Source organism: Dendrobium catenatum, unplaced genomic scaffold (genome assembly GCF_001605985.2).
Source record: "Dendrobium catenatum unplaced genomic scaffold, ASM160598v2 fragScaff_scaffold_853, whole genome shotgun sequence".
Lineage (NCBI taxonomy): Eukaryota > Viridiplantae > Streptophyta > Magnoliopsida > Asparagales > Orchidaceae > Dendrobium > Dendrobium catenatum.
In genome coordinates this window covers 6617094-6634663 of record NW_021319315.1, presented here as the reverse complement: position 1 = coordinate 6634663, position 17570 = coordinate 6617094, and the positions used below count along the sequence as shown (strand labels likewise).

At 35.6% G+C, this 17570-nt stretch overlaps 1 protein-coding gene across 1 annotated transcript; it reads right to left on the bottom strand.

The window, feature by feature from the left end:
* Positions 1 to 6381: 6381 nt before the first annotated feature.
* LOC110107381 (subtilisin-like protease SBT5.3) lies at positions 6382 to 14471 on the bottom strand. The gene is made up of 11 exons (XM_020837622.2): positions 14344 to 14471; positions 14137 to 14231; positions 13947 to 14044; positions 13699 to 13857; positions 13221 to 13329; positions 12614 to 13139; positions 12319 to 12413; positions 11937 to 12179; positions 11758 to 11872; positions 11493 to 11679; positions 6382 to 7076 (listed from the first exon to the last, which is right to left on the bottom strand). The coding sequence occupies exons 1-11, from the start codon at positions 14413 to 14415 to the stop codon at positions 6526 to 6528; spliced, it is 2250 nt and encodes a 749-aa protein (XP_020693281.1). The 5' UTR covers positions 14416 to 14471; the 3' UTR covers positions 6382 to 6525.
* Positions 14472 to 17570: the final 3099 nt, after the last annotated feature.

Sequence of the window (17570 nt, the reverse complement as noted above, 5' to 3'; positions counted from 1 at the left end):
AGTAGCGATGATGAGTACCCTTCTAAACTGATTGTGAAGTCATTATGGGGGAAAAATTTATTGGCTATTGCAACCAGGTGGCATTTGTGTCATCATCTAATCAAACAGTGAAACAGATACTACGTATACTCTAAAACACAAAATGCCGCCTTGGATGGCAATATCGGAAATGTATTGTTGACTCACATTTCATTATTTGATGAATTTTTTGAAGGGTTAATCTGAGCTAATGACTCAATCTTTCAATTAATTCATGGATTTATAATTGTATCACTTTTACCATTTATATTTTTTGCAGTTAGCGTAAATCTCCAATTCTCCATGAGGGCAAGTAGGCATGCAAATGACTTGGACTCTAGAGCTCGAAGTTCTTCAAATAGTCAACTTTTTATTTGGAAATTATAATTTTGATTTGTTATTTGATATTAGAGATTTTATGGTTGTAAAATTGTAATTTATAATGTGGTATGTCTTGGTTGTAATTTGATATTAGAGATTACTTTTCATTTCAGAATTATGTAATTATAATTCATAATTTATAAGTTAATAAATTATTGTCTTTTTTTTTTGGGAAAATAAATTATTGTTTTGGATTATATTATTTGCTCTCTTGGTGGATTGGTTTGCATGTGCTGCTGTCTTGCTGGATTGGTTTACCTGTCAGGACCTCTCACTTGAAAACGGGTCGACGGGTCAATCCGTGTTGACCCGAACCCGGCTCGGGTCGGGTTCGGGTCCTAAATACTGACCCGTTTCTATAAACGAGTTCGGGTTCAGGTTGACCCGTTTAGGTTCGGGTCATGTCGGGTTCGACCCGAACCCGACCCGTGACCCGAAATTGACACCCCTAGTGATAAGCATAATTAAAAAAAATTAAAGGTGTTGCGTGCTAGAATATACGTGGCGGTAGAGTTTGTAAATTCGCGTCAGAGTGTTGTACGAGTATTTAGCACACAAACAGAAAAGAGAAATGAACACTAAGGTTTTTATATGGAAAACCATAAAGAGGGAAAAAAACCCGGGGCCTCACCCAGTTGTAAAGTTCCACTAGTATTTGTTTGAAGTAAAAAGGTTGATCCGTCTTACAAATCAAGACGATCAGTTTATAATCAACTTCTCACAAAGTTACAAAGTTCTGCAAATTCCCTACGTTTTCCGAAAATCCAGCAAAGTTCCGGTGTTTTCAAGCGGCGGGAAGAGCTCCGGTGGTAGTCGAGGAGCTTCTTCCTTCTCTTCCTTCTTCTCTTCTTCTTCTCTCTCTTCACTTGAGTCCTCTTTGTGAAGAATGAGGGCTCTATTTATAGTTTTTCTGGGATGGCATAGCTCGTAAATAGTCTTGAGATCATGGGTGAATTGGAAGTGGTTTAAATGGACGGCCGATATCGGATCATTTGATCATGCACCGTTTGTTGGACATTTGAAGGCCTTAATGACGTCGGAATTTGGTGATCTTGGGCTCGTTGGATTCGTCTCGTCGACCCGTTCGATTCATCGACTATAAGCTTGTTAAAATCGGAGACCGTTTGACAACTCAAATTGTGGTTTGAACCTCCCAACAGCGCTTCGGGCCCTTGATTCGGACCCATTGGGGCTCGGATTGGGTTGAATTCAGTGTCATTGAGTTCGTGTTTCCGAGACGTTCAGTTTGACTATAAGCTCGCTGGAATCGGAGTTCAAATGCTCCTGAATTTAATCTTTGAATTTTCTAACAAGCTTTTTGCCTCGAGATTCGTGCCCGATCAAGATAATTTTGTGATGACACATCAAAAGGCCATTTAAGATATCAAATATCCTTCAAAATTTTCCTATTTTTAGTGAAAATGTGCATCTCAATGAATTAAAAATCAATTAATTTTGAGTTAATTAAGCTACTAATATGCTTATAAAAATATCATGTAAAAGGATGAACTATTTGGGCTAGCTAATGCTGTGTTCGATTAGAATGCCCCCTCTCTAATATATAAATAACCACTATCTATACGCATTTAGAAATACCTTTTGTTGGAAATACTTAGAGAATTTTAAAAATCTAGCTATCGATTGGAACCCTGATAAATTTTTCTGTGATTTTCTTTGTTCATACTTCCTCTTTGTCTCTTAGTTTCTTGCAACGTCTATTTTTTAAAGAAGACTTTCTATAAGATTGAGAAGGCAACCTTAGTAGTAATGGCACATAAATGCTTGCATTAACATACAAAGGTAGCCGCACATCACTTAAAGAGTTAAGACGGCAAAGATGTTTGTTCCTAATATCGATAAATTTGTCATTATATCATATCTAAATTGTAGCCGCATAGTGGATATCCACAAATTAATGACTTGAAGTGGATATAATTAAATGGCATTTTATTTAATCCACTTGTTCTCCGAAGTTACCTACATATAAAAGGAATTTATTGTAAAAATTCCTAAGGAATCTCTTCTTCTTATATAGCCATTAGCAGGCACAATTATCTAAAATCTTGAATACCTTTGACATAGGAGTGTCAATTTTTTACACGACTTGAAACATGACCCGAACCCGACTCGGAACAATCCGGGTTAGGGTCAACCTGGACCCGAAATCGTTCGGGTTCGGGTTCAACAAATCAACCCGTTTAAAAATCGGGTAGGATTCGGGTTGACCTAGCAACCTGAAAATGACCCAAAATTGACACGAAAACTCCTATTTGACTCGGAAACCCGAGATTGACCCGATTTTGACCTGAAAATCAAAGATTGATCCGATTTTTGACCTGAAAACTAGCAATTTTAGGTCAACTTCGGGTCATTCGTGTCGGGTCGGGTTGACTCGGACCAGAAACAGGTCGGATTCGGATTGACCCGAACAATGTCAGGTCAGTTCCAGATTCGACCCGAACCCAACCCGTTGACCCGATTTGACACCCCTACTTTGACATACTCAAATGAAGTTCTACTTTTTTCCCAATACATTAAGAACATTAGAACACTCACTAATTTAGCTCCTTCAAATTTTATACATGTCAATAACAATGCATGGGAGTTGAGGAATAACCAATTAGGAGTTTTTATAAAAATAAAAAAATTTCATTAAAATTATATTATCTCCTCACTTAAATGGAGGCAAGTCATAAAAATACTCTAACTCCATAACTACTAAAAAAATATATCAAAAGGAGCTAAATTGTTTTAATTTTATAGCCTATCAAATGATAGTTTTTTTTTTATGTAAAAATTTCAAGAAAAGATTTTTTATGCAAGCAAAAAGTACAATTTTTTTTTTTTCATTTTAAATTAAGTTGCAAAATTTAATAGAATTGAAGACATGCAAGATAATTTTAATATTAAAAATAAAAAAAAAATAATCAAAATGTCATTGATATATCATCAAAAAATTATCTTGATATGGTCAAAATCAAAGACCCGAAGCACATTGGAAGGTTCTATCCATAGTTTGGATTACCAAACATTTTTCAAATGTGGCATGGTTATAGTTGAATCGAGCGGCTTAACGAAACAAATCCAGCGAGCCCAAGTTCGCCAAATTCTGATATCGTTAAGACATTCAAATGACCAGTAAATGGTCCACAATCAAGGGATTTAACATCGGTTGTCCATTCAAATCACTCTATATTTTCCCTTGATCATTCTCCTTTTTAATGGTCATGCCACTCTAAAAAAATTATAAATAGACCCTTTATTTCTCAAGAGAGGGGACCCAAGTAAGAAGAGAAGAGAAGGAAGCAAGAAGAGAATGAAGAGAAGGAAGAGAGATCTAGCTCTTCCCACCAGACTCCTCCTCGACCACCGTCGGACTTCCACCTGGCAGCCGACCGATGCCGGTGTTCTGCCCGACTGCCGCCTAACACCAGAGTTCTGTCCGACTATCGTTTGATGTCGGAATTTTGTCCGACAATAAACTAACGTCAGATTTCTGCCCGACCATCAATTGAAGTTGGATTTCTGCCTAACCATCAAACGTCGCCGGATTTTCGATCTCCGTTTGTAACTAGCATGGATTTCAACCTGACGGTTGATTATTGTAATCTGACCGTCCTCAATTTCAGGAATGAGTTAGTCACTTGTAATTAATTTAAACGTTAGCAGAATATTTTTCAGCTGGGATAAGCCCCGTGGTTTTTCTCCTTTTCAGGATTTTTTCTCATAAAAATTATGGTATTTTTCATCTTATGTTCGTGTGCTGGATATCCATCAACGCTGAGAAGAAAAATTCTAACTCTTTCGTTGCATATATTTCAGCCCGCAATAGTCATAATTTCACATCAGAAAGCCTTGAAAAAAGAAATATATATGAAACGTCTTACAATTAAAAATCTAGCCAAAGCAATAAGAAAAGGCTAAAAAAATCTCTAGAGATGATAAAAAATTTATCAGACAAGCAAAAATTGAATTCTTCAGATTGATCCATAAATTTTCTTACAGAAATTTTATTTTGTTGTGATATTCTTTACTTTTTTATTTTTGTCAACTTCACATCAATCTTCATCTCCCACTAAGTGGACAATGAGTTTAGGGATAATTGACTTTATTTAAAAATAAATAAATAAAAGCCTCAAAATAAGACAAAAATCAGCATCACCTCAATTCAAATTCATGAAATTTTGATACTTAACCCTTTTTTAGAAGAAGATCAAAGTTTTGTCTTGAGAAATAGGAACCTCATATTTTTCATTGGATATAATCCATCCAAACAATAATATTCTACCCCTTGATATTTTAGAGGAAGAACAGTACTTCAGCCTATAAATTATGAACCTCTCATAGTCAAGCAACAAGTACATTTTTTTTTATGAAGATTTGAGTCTCATCATGAAAACTGCATATGCTCCCGAAATTAATTTTTGAAGTTTCCAACTAAGTTTTGCCTCGAGATTCGTGCCCAATCAAGATTATTTTGTGATGATGTATCAATATTTTAAATTTTATCTAAGTTTTAAAAATCCCACATAATTTTTCAAAATTTTAAAAATCCCGTCTATATTTAAAAATTTCCGCCCATGGCTATCGAGCTGGCTCGAGAGCCGGCTCGAGCTCATTTATAGTTAGACGAGCTCGAGTTCGAGCTCGACTCGAGCTCGCTTTCCATGTAATGAGCTGAGCTTGATAAGTGTCTAAACTCGACTCGTTTACACCCGAGTCCCAATAAAGCTAATTTAAGTAAAAGAGTATTCTTCAAAATCATAATATTCACTATTCATCCAACAGATAACCAAACAATAATAAAAACCTTCAGTAATAACAAATTGATATTTCATTTGGGACTACTTTTTTATTGATTTTTATAACAATTTTTTAGTTTAAAAATTAAAATTTTATATCAAAAATTTATTTTAAAAAGTAATAAAAAAATCGTCTCAAGGAAGTCTGAATCTCAGCAGAAAAGCACGGCCACTCTCTTGCTTAAATAACATTAATTATTTTAATAATATGCATGCAAAGGTTCTGCCAGTGGCCACACCCTTCTTATTATTTATTAATTTTGATAAAATGTTTTGCAAATAAATTTGGGGTTAGTTATTCCTTCAGGTTTAAACCCTAAGCTCGTTGCTTATTTAACAATCTAGGATATGATTAATTAGTATTAAATATATAATATCATAAATTTTGTTTTTTAAATCGAGGATAGTTTTAGTAAATGCTTGAAATTGTAAGGGGTAAAACCGTCTTTTGCATTCTTCACATGTGGAAAACATGGCCTCCCTTTTTTTGTCTTGAATCATGAGCGAAGCAGCGTAGTCAAACTGCCAACTCATTTTTTGTTCCTGCTTCTTTATCTTTAAAACAAAAAAGAATATTCTCTAACGTAAGAGTAAGACATTTGTCTCAATTTTTTAATGTTTTTATTTATTTTCCAAAAAAAAGTTTTTATTTTTTTTTAATTTCTATCTATTTTGTAAAAAATAATTAATCACATTTCAACTATATTTATTTTCTCTAATTTTGACATTATTTCCTTTCCTATTTTAGAGATTTAAGAGTTAAAAAAAAGGAATGCATTTTAACCTAAAGTTTCAAAGGATTTACTATTAAATCCAAAATTATTTGCAAAAATATCAAAATTCACTGAGAGTATTGAGTTACAAAAAAGAGTGATAACTATAAATTTTATATATTTGAGTTGAGGCTTCCGTGTATATAACTAAATAAAAATAAAATTTTCATATACACGGAAACCTCAACTCAAAAATTATATTAAAAACCGCTTTCTTACTACTTAAATCCGCTTTTTAGTATGACGTTTTTTTTTGTATTAAAAAACTGCTTTAAGAAGCAATAAGAAAGTCGTCCCAAATGAACCTAAGATGCAATTTGAATTTTAATCCAATTCTTATCAGTCTATCTATGACTGTTTTACTAGACTTCGCAACTTGAATAAATTCTAGATAATCGAAGCTATTTTTAGATGACAAAAGCGAGTCTATGCATTAAGGATAGAATTTTTTTTTTTTTTGAAGTTCTTGCAGATAATATGTGAGAAGCATCTTATGGACATTAATAGTAGATTTTCTACTACTATACTTTGCCTAACAAAAATACTTGTTTTCAATGGGATGCAACCCTTACTATCAAAGGAATACTACTTACTTCAATTCTTCTCGAGCTCCATGATAATGCCCCAAACACATAATCGTTTGAAGGAGTGACCGCCCAGAAATTCACCGTGAAATTTCTCTTCTCACCATAGCTTCTGAATGATAGAACATCAGGTACAACGGTTACATTGATTCCTTTTGGTGAAATCACAAGAGATCTATATAAGCTTCTAGCTCTGCCCACATTTGTCACTTCTCTGGTAACCGAGTAGTTTCCATTCAGATCTGGCACAGTAATTGCAGGATAATTCAGGTTAGATCGAACTTGGTGTGACTCACTGCAGCTGCGATTACTTTCTCCTGTTACTAAATTCAAGTATTTGTCACTGTATCCAGTTAAGCAGAGGAAAGCTTTGTAATCTGTAGCTTCAATATCATAAATGAGGCCGGGGTGGAGCATTCTTGAAGGATCTGGGAAGCCTGAGCCATAGTCAAACGCATTTGCTCTTCTTCCAGAAGGATCTGCGGTAATGAATCTGCCAGTCTTGTCTAAGACTGTCGCTGCAATTCATTTCAATGAAGTCAATAAATTTGGATGGGAAAAAAAGACCAATTTTTTTTCCCTATATTGGTGATGCGGTCTCATTAGGTTGGATGAAAATATGCTTGTCAAGAGGTTATATTGAAAAATGATAATGCTAAAACAGATGTGTTTAAAAAATTGAGCAAGCCAAATACGAACACAATACAAGCTTGCTCAAGCTAGGCTCGTTTACACCCTTAACATTCATGAGATAATCCTTTTTGGCCTTTAAGTTGGTAATCAGTAGTTTAATTGTTATTTGTCAATTTGGACTAGTTTGACATCATCATATTTGTCAAGTTGGAGGTGGCACCGGACATTAAACTTGGCGGTGATGGCAGAATCGACTTTGGTGGCGACGATGGGAGTGAGCATTAGCATTGTTGGGTGCAACATGTGTTGTTGTTGTTAGACACAACTTTTTGAACTCTTTGGGTCCTAAAATTCTCTCCTCTAGAATCCTCACAGGGTCATCCTTGGGGCTAGGGCTATCAAAATTGGGTCATGGGTCGGGTTCGGGTCCAACCCAGAACTGACCCAACAATATTCGACACAACCCAAACTCAAACCGTTTTTGAAAACAGGTCAATTTTTCGGACCCGAACTCTACCTGCTTCGGGTTTAGGTCAACCCGACCCGACACTAAAATACCTGACATGAAAAGGAGGAACTAGAAGAAGAAGAGCGTAAATGGCCAGATGAAAAAGTGCGCAAATGGCAGGCCGGCAGTCGGCGGACGGTCATGGCAGGCCGGTGGACGGTCACGACTCACGACAAACCTAGAACTCCTGAAGGTCATGGGACGACCGGCTATAGCGAGGGTGGGAAGGCAGCATCGAGACGACCAGCCGCATTGGGTGTGCAAGGGCAGTGACGCCGATGAGCTCGAATCGAGATGGTTCAGAGATGTGACATTGCGACTAACGGACACGACGGATGGAGTGATGAATAGTGGATGCAACTCAGCGACCAACACGACGGCAGATAGGGAGGGAAACTGTCGGTCCGAGTCAAACCAGGTTGATTTCGAATTTCCGGGTCAATCCGAACCCGACCCGGTTTTACAAACAGGTCGAAACCCTTAATCTGAACAACCCAATTCGGGTTCAGGTCAACCCGAACCCGAAATTTCGGATCAGATTCGGGTTTGAATTTTCGGGTCGTGTCAAATATTGAATAATGCTTATTTATAAATTTTTTAGGGGATAGTTGTATTCAAACGGGCCATTCGCACGCTTATTTAGAGAAATCCCAGTTGCATTTGTCGTCCACCACATTCGAATACAACTCTCCTCAAAAACCTCTTCTAGTCAACTTCTTCAAATTCACATTTAAAACCACATACCCATATGCCTCCATGAATTTCTCTTAAATTTAAATTTATAACTAATTTTACATATTCTTCATTTATATTCACAAAATTCTCATTTGACTGCCTCTTGAAATGTTAGATTCATATTATGTTCATCCAATCTCTATTCACTTCCTAAAATCCTCAAAAAATTTCATATTCAAAATTAAAATCCAAATCACCCAAAGCCATATAACACTTTCTAATGGATATTATTTGGTTTGTCACTCTTCAATGAAAAACACTAGAAGAAAATTATTCAGGTGAAGAATAAACCACAACAACAACAAGTCTTTATCCCACTACATAGAGTCAGCTAAATGAATCATTTTTCTCCATTATCTCCTAGTAAGAGTCAAACTCTCATTTAAATCTAATAAAAAATATCATTTTTAATAATTTCCAGTTTCTAACCAAGTATTTTTATATCAACTTCTATCTTTCTTAACATACGTCGGATCTAATACCTCTCCTAACAAGGTCATTGGAAGGCCGATGTTTTATGTGACCAAACCATCTAAGGCGGCTCTCTATAATTTTATTCACCATTGAAGCTACTCCAACCTTTTCACATATATGCTCGTTTCACATTATGTCTCTAAGGGTAAAACCACCCATCCTCCAGCATTAATTTGAAAAAGATAAAAAAAATTAATTATCTGATCAACTTCACCCTCTCTAGTAAACCTCTTTTTCTTTATTTTCCCAACGTTTGTCAAAGCTCCCTTAAATTCAAGCTATAAGGTTGAATTCCCTATTTAAACATAGAAACTATATATCAGAACCACTAAAAACAGTGCACAATTTTCCTGAGCTTTTGCCGCTGTTACCTTTACCTTTTTTTTTTTTGGTGTTAAAAGAGTTGGTTCTCTAAACCAATATTTCAGCCAAAGTAGTCTAACAGTGAGCATGAAGATATCCAAGCTATAATAATGTTCTTGAGGATTGATGAAGAGGTTCTTATATCAACATTGTTGGAGGTGGTCTGGTTATTGTCTTCAAGACAAATTTTGCATTTGTCACCTCTTTTCTGGGATGAATTTTCCATTGCCTGTCTTCTTAGGCATGAATTTCGCTAGCTATATCAACACTACAATCGAAAACTTTCAATTTGCTCTCCCATAATATTTCAAATTTTAAAAGTAGAGTTCTACGCATGCTAGGGGAATTAATGCAGCACAAATTTATCTCAATCATTGATAATGAGAATGTATTTTTAATATTATTCAATATATAATGGGATCATCATGTTTTCCTTTTAAGTTAATATTTTAATGGTTAAAATATTATTTGTCATTTATAACAACAACAACAACAACAACATCAAACCTTCATCCTACTACGTGGGGTCGGCTACATAAATCCTTTTTCTCCATTGCGTCCTGTTAAGAGCCAAATTCTCATTTAAATCAATAAAGAAAAGACATTTCTAATCTTTTCTAACCAAGTCTTTTTAAGTCTACCTCTATCTTTCTTAACATAAGTCAAATCTAAAACATCTAATCTCCTAGCCGGGTCTCGAAAAGCCGCCGTTTAAACCCATACTTTCCTCTCCAATAAACCTCTTTTTCATTCATTTTAATTTGTCATTTATGACTAATTTGAATTTTTTATTTGTTCACGAGTAGGTTTGTTGCTTTCAATAGATATATTTCTATGAACAATACCATAACCTTCTAAGCTAGATGATTGATGAAGGAATCTAGAGAGACATTCTTTGGCATGCCTTATAAGGATTGAATTCTTTCTCTTAGAGTTTCTTCGTGCTTTATTTGTGTTTACCTTTTGGCTCACTTCCTTTTGGTGTACATACTTCTAACCTATGATGCACCAACACTTTTCCTCAAAAAGACATGTAGTGTCTGACACATAACCAACACGACAAGCATCCGACACATCTCTGACACATGCTGGACACGCCAAAAACGAGTCTGATTAAAAATATGAAATACAATTTGGACACGCGTCTTAAATATTTTAAGAAATTTTTTATAAAAATAATTTCTTGTATTTTAAAAAAATATTTAAAATATAAAAACTAAATTTCTGATTTCCTATCCACAATACCAAATCAATCGTCCGCACCCAATACATCATTCATAAAAATATTCTCATTTTCAATTCTCTTTGGAGGGTCACGACTTTGGTTTTACAACAATGTCCGATGTCATCTCAACATCGATGTCTGACATCGTTACAACATCGTCATTTTAAAATCATCTCAACATCAAAGTCTGACACCGCCTTCACATTGATGCTCGACGCTAGCAAATTTTTATAACTACAACTTGACAGCTCATCTTTGTCCGACATCATCTTAACAACGATGACAGACGCCCTCTTGACATCGACACCATATGCTTATTGCATAACATTGATGCCCGACTCTCGACAATATTGTCTTCTCCTCTCTCGATGCCTGATACACGGCATCGATGCCCGACCCTCAATATTCTAATATTAATCATTTTAAGCACAAATTTTAGTTAAACGACTTATTATTTTTAATATTATACTTATTCATTTTTATAAACTTTTTTTTAAAAATAAAAATTATAATGTCATGTCCAACTCGTGTTTGTGCATATATTTTTAATAATTGACGTGTCCTATGTCCGTGCGTATCCGTGTCGCCGTGCCTGTTTCTGTGCATCAGATCTTCTAACATTCTAAATACCCTCCTTTTTTATCACTTTTATTCTCTCTCTATGTCAAACTCTTCCCCTTTCAATAATCAAAATATCAAAAGTCCACCACCATATGATCTCACTTTGGCTGCCCGCTCATCATCGATTATGTGGTTTGAGCATATACAACAAAGTGCGAGCAGACAAAATTAGTGTTAATGGATTAGGAAGAAAAAGACTTAAAAGTAAGTATGGATAGAAATTGTTCAAAATGATTTATAAAGGATAGGTTTAACGCATCAAGTAACATTCAACATGAACAAATAAAAAATGGGATTTATAAAGCTAACTCCAAATGGTTGGGAAAACACAAAAACGTTTGCAATAATGCTGATGAAAGGAGCCGATTCGCTAACCTGTTGTCATCAATGCAGATTTGATTGCTGAGGGAGACCATGATGGATGAACAGCTTTGATCAATGCTGCAAGTGCTGTGATATGAGGGCAAGCCATGGAAGTGCCAGAAAGAATGTTAAACTCCATCTTGTTATCAACAGGAGACCATGCTGCTAATATATTCAACCCCGGAGCTGTAATATCAGGCTGCAAGGACATTGAGAAACTCATCAACACACAAAAATCTTTCACTCAGAAGCCAGAATAATCATAGTTTCTTTATACTTTCAGAATCCCCGGGGTCAATAAATTGGGTCCTTTTGAAGAGAATGCCGCCACACGTGGAGCTCGTCTTGATCCTATTACAGTCTTTGCGGGCAAAATAAGTGATCTTGCTTTCCTGAACAAAAGCTTAAGATGTCAGAGAGTGTCACAATGAAAATGGAAGCCAGTAAGGTTCTTACTTCGTTCTTGTAACATAATGTTGAATTCTTTCACCAGTTCTCTTTCCAACTGTCACTGCAGGAATTACAAAGGGAAGGGCAACATCATTCTCAGTCTCATCTACTAAAATCATTCCAATTCCCCCAACTTTCTTTACTACAATGCTCTTCCCTATCCTTGACTCAGAATAACTACCAGAATGGTAGCAAATGAGAACTTTCCCTCTGGCCATTGTTTTATTTAATGAGCTATCCAAGCAAAAGCTGTAAGAAAAAAAAAATCAAGTTCCATCATCCATGTTTCAACTAACAAAAGGCGCACAAAAGCAATTCATTCAAACAAATAAACCAACTTTTACTAAATCCATACTTTGCAGTATGGCAGATCAACAAGTTTGGTCACCTTGATTGATAAGGGGTGAAGAATCCATTACTAACTTGTGAAGCTAAGATGGTAGGCGCTGATGCATTCATTCTGAAAGTATTTAAGCTCTCTCCCTATCGATGTCAAAGGGAACTATTCAGTAACTGTATTCAGTATTGTTAGTTTAAGTTACAATCATTAATCACAAATCCACAAACTATTGACAGCATACTTTGCATACACAAGGCATTAAAAAATATGTAGTATGAATCCATAAGAGATTAGTTCAAACAAAAAAAGTATCTCTAGTTGCTTCAACTGTGAATGCATTTACCATCAACTTCTTTCGAGATCCAAGTATTATTTGAGAAGAGAAGTCCCTATCTGTTGAGCTAGCAGCAACAGTGAGCATCCAAGGAGCAAGGTTGGTCGCAGAGCCTCGAGTCCCAACATTTCCAGCAGATGAAATGACAAGAATTCCATGATTAATTGCATGGAATGAGCCGACAGAGATCGAGTCTCGGAAATAATCTCCCTGTGGAGAGTTGGGGCCTAAGGACACAGAAATGATGTCCACTCCATCTTTGATTGCATCATCAAAGGCTGCAAGCAAGTCTGCATCATAGCAACCAGTTTCCCAACAAGTTTTATAGACTGCAATTCTCGACATTGGAACCCCTCCTCTTGCTGCTCCATTGCCCAAGCCATTATAGTTCATATTGTTCACCAATCTCCCTGAAGCTATCGAGGCGGTGTGGCTGCCGTGGCCAGAACTGTCTCTAGGAGACCTAAATTTTGTAATTCTATTGCTCTCTTCAGCTTCATATCCTCGAAGATAATACCTTGCTCCTATGATTTTCCTACAGTTACAAAGCAAGTTGATGCAATCAGGTACTTCTAAATGTAATAACATTTAGAAATTCATCAATTGTTTTGCATACTTGTTGCATGAAAAATTTGCAAAGTTTTTTCCTTGGCATATCCCTCTCCACTTTGAAGGCACAGGAGGCATCCCATGGTCATTGAAACTAGGTGACTCTGGCCATATTCCTGAGAAAAGTAAACCCTAAGTGACAAACCATAATGCATTCCCTTCAAGTAGCCTTCTCCATAAATAAGTTCTCTATCATAATTATTTACAAGACTTACATGAATGAAAAGGTAAACTCAGTAAATCTTACCAAAAGTTCTTATGAATGGTACTAAGTTCAGGGAAAAAAAAAAACTTGTTGAAACCAGACACAAAACTAAATCTTTAGCTATTCATAGTTAAAAATCATTAAGTCGTCAATTTAAGAGTTAAGGAATATTCAAAGAAGCAAAAAATTCTGAACTCAATAAAATTTAGTCCATTGAAATAGTTTCTCACAGAAGAACTCGATAATGTGATGAATATTTAACGAGAGCGGGATGCAAAACCTGTATCAATGAATCCAATAATAACATTCTCCTGATTCTTGGTGGAAAACCCTGGAATCTCCATGTCCTCATTAGTTGAAACACCAATAAAATCCCATGAATGAGTTGTATGCAACATTCTCTTTTCATTAGGAAACACTGAGACAACACCGGACATTCCTAAAAAAGAACACAAAAAACTTAAGCAAGCATAACTATTAATCAGAAAACCTAGATACATTATGAAATTAAATTGTTGTAACCATTACCGGCGATCTTCAAAGCCTGTTTTTTACTTAACCTGGCAGCAAATCCTCTGAAACCGTGCCTGTAACTGTATACATGAGAAGCCCTTGCTTTCTCCGAACTGTTTGAAATTTAATAAGAAAAAAACAGAATCATTTAACACACGCAAGAATTCCTTTCCAGTACTGTGGAAATGATAAAACATGATTTAACCTTCCATCATGAACAGAAGCAAGTAACATATGATTTTGCTTGGATATCTCATTTGCCTCAACCGTTCTTTTGCTTCCCATGTATACTATATAAACCTAAGAACAAAAAAGAGGAAACTTTCTCTTTTTTCTTAATAACCATCCCATTCGGAAGAAGAAAGATTCAAAATAGATATTTGAAATGCTTCGTGATGCAATTCAAACCTACCTCCGAGGAGTAGCAGAAACCTATTTCAGCCAGTAGTGTATAGAGCAGGACGAAGATACGGAAAGCAGCCATTTTTTGAGAGAGAGAGAGAGAGAGAGAGAGAGAGAGAGAGAGAGATTAGTAAAAGATTTTTTTGCATTGATGGCGGCTATTGGATTTTTAATTTATGATTATATATAAAAAATTATCAAAAAAATAAAAAAAAAATATATTATCTAGCCCATGGAGGCATGTGCCCTCGTGCCCCCGTTGTGCCTCCACCACTAGCCAATGGAGCAAGAGGGCGAACGTCCTCTTATGCTATGGTGAAATACAAATGCGCTTCTCGTATACATGTATTGATACTATATTATTATTTACACAAAATTTTATTTGGATATTTAAAAATTCTCCAAGTAAACTTAATTAAGTAATATAGGTTTCATTTTGGGACAATTTTTTATTATTTTATTTTTTAGATCGCAATCATAATTTTTATTTGATCTTTATTTTTTGTTATTATAAAAAATATTTTGTACTAACAAGTTATTTTCTACAAATTTAAAATATTCTTTTTATTGACCGCTTTATAAAATAGTAAGAATGTAGATCCAAACTAAACCTTAATTTACACAATTCATCTGATCAAATATTATTTCATTTGAATTATATTTCTTTTTAATAAAATGTTTCTCAAAACATAATATAATGTAATTCCATTGTCACAAATTTTATTTTCGTAAATAAATTTTATCATTATATTTATTCATTAACCTTTGTAAAGCACAAAATTATGCGAAACAGTTCGAATCTGTATCTTCGAACTGTTCTATTAGGACAGAAAATCAAATCTGAAAGAATAATATTTTATAGTTATGATCGAATAGTTTATTGTAGCAATGATAACATCTGATTAGTTAATTATTGAAAGGTTTACCGAGCACTAACATCTATGCGACTTTTGATTTTTATATTGAGTGCAAGAGCATGCGCCGTTGGAGTTATTGGAAGAAAATTTTGTCTTGAAACACAGATGTGCTGCATGGTCAAAGACTTTGTTTTTATGTTTTATTATTTAATGATGAGGTAACCATTTGTTTTTGTGAGTAATCACTATCATTTAATATAGGCATCTGGTTTAGGATTTGTTTGAGATGATTATAATGTTTTTGAAAGTAATTTTTTAGCCCAAAAATTTTATGAAAGTAATAAAAAAATAATAACCAACTAGAAATTGTGGTTGCCTTTTGAAAAAGGAAAGCAGTAAGAAAGTTGTCTCAAACAACATCCATGTTACTGTTCAAAACTTAAAGTTGTCACCTTCACGTTGAATTTTGGTTATTATCTTTTGTTTTCATTACGGCAATGTGGGCTCCGAAAATTCGTGCCTCAGCCTCTATGCGGACCCTTTCTTCTTATTTGGGTCGTCGAGGAGAGTTTTAACGAGTATATATATACCGAGGAAAATTTTTAGAAGGCATATTTGGTTTCAATAAGACACGACCCAGAGATTTAGTCCTGTTTTGAGAGGACTTTATGATGGGAGTTCATGTTTTCTATACGCGCAAGCCCCTATAGTTAATTACCACTCCCGATAGTGAAAGAAAACTTTCAATTAAGGCTAATCGGCAAATAGATATGTTGTATCTGGCGTATATTAGCAGCAGGGTTTGATATTGAAATTTAAAATTTAAAATTAGAAATGCACCATCTCGCACTTAAAGCGGATGGTGGGGGAAATGAATGATGATACCCCCATCAAAATCTCATGATTATGTCATCCCGATTTATCATGATCCTTATCTACTTAGTCAGATAAGATAGTTGACTCGTAGTCTATTCAGTGATCGAAGGTCGATTGAACCTTCAAGCGACACATAGTGCTGATGCGCGTCACTTGAATCGCCGGTTTAGTTTTTATTTTGTGCGTATTTCACTGGATAGGTCAACAGAAGACAAATTAATTCCACTTCTTCAAAGTCATCAAATGAATCATTTGGTGGAATATATTTTCCTCATCGCCTAGTCCTCTATACGTTATGATGTGTGTTTTAAATGTAATCTCTGTTCCAAGGCCATAAGAAGCTGCTAAAGTTTGGACACTAAAGAAGATGATTAAAACCCAAAAGCATATATCACACACATTCAACAAATTAACTAAAAAAACAAAACAAAGAAGCCTAAAATTTGAAAATTTCAAGCATTAAGTGAAGGACCATTCCTTAATAAAAAATAAAAAATGCAGCACAAAAGTCATAACCTTCTTGGATTAGGCTATATCCATCGTTATAGGAACACGAACCCTTGAATCCATGATGTTTTGGTTTGTAACCAAAGCCCTCAATCTTGGGGTGTCAAAATTTGCCACGACACGAAATCCCGACACGTTTGAAAAACATGTAGGGTTCGGGTTGACCCAACGGGTTGCCGGGTCAGCCAGGAAATCCGTTTGAAATGATTGCCTGGCTGCGGAGCGACCTGCCCGGCTGCCCGTGGACCTGCCCGAGCCTGCTTGCCCCCTTCCCGTGCAAGCTGCCTACGCGCCCGCCGAAGCTGCCCGCACCTGCCAGCATGCGAGCGTGCGCCCGACCCCCCCCCCGACACGCGCGCGGTCGCGCCAGCCTGCTTTCTTCTGCTTCTGAGTCCGAGCCCGCCTTCCCGTGTCGGGTCAGGTCAACTCGGCAACCCGTCGTGTCAGGTCTGGGTTTGGATTTCCAACTCGTCTTCCTACCCAGGTCGGGTTAGGGTTGACCCGTTTAAACCCGGGTCAGTTCCGGGTTAGACCCAAACCCGACTTGTGACCCGAAATTGACAACCCTACTTCAATCAATAGATCAATATGAGCTACATATCATCATAGTTAAAATTTGATAGAAAAACTAATTAGCCCAATTTTATAATTATTCTAGCATAAAAATATAAACCATATATAATAGAAAAATAATGCAAAAAAAAAGGCATAAACCTTCTAGCATCAAGATAAATCTAATGCAAAAAGATAGAAACTTCTAGAAAAAAATAGAATCATATTATACATGTCGATGAAAATAGTCTAGAAGTCTAATTAGCCATCAAAGACTCTAAAACCATTCATATAGTTCAGAGAAAAGGCTTTTGACATTGAAGGGTCAAGAATACTTGAATTTCTATTTTCTACCTTCTAAGTTAGTAAGTGATGTACAAACAAAATATTTTGAAGAATAAAGAAAGTACTTTATAAAGATTGAAGGCATGAAATAGTGTTTCAT

What these genes read in the sequence shown, in the direction of transcription:
- LOC110107381 (XM_020837622.2), bottom strand. Translation starts at nt 14,415, where the DNA reads ATGGCTGCTTTCCGTATCTTCGTCCTGCTCTATACACTACTGGCTGAA. An exon ending in GCAAATTTTTCATGCAACAA is followed by an intron (nt 13,140 to 13,220) that starts GTATGCAAAACA and finishes TTGTAACTGTAG; the next exon opens with GAAAATCATAGGAGCAAGGT. An exon ending in CATTATGTTACAAGAACGAA is followed by an intron (nt 11,873 to 11,936) that starts GTAAGAACCTTA and finishes GCTTTTGTTCAG; the next exon opens with GAAAGCAAGATCACTTATTT.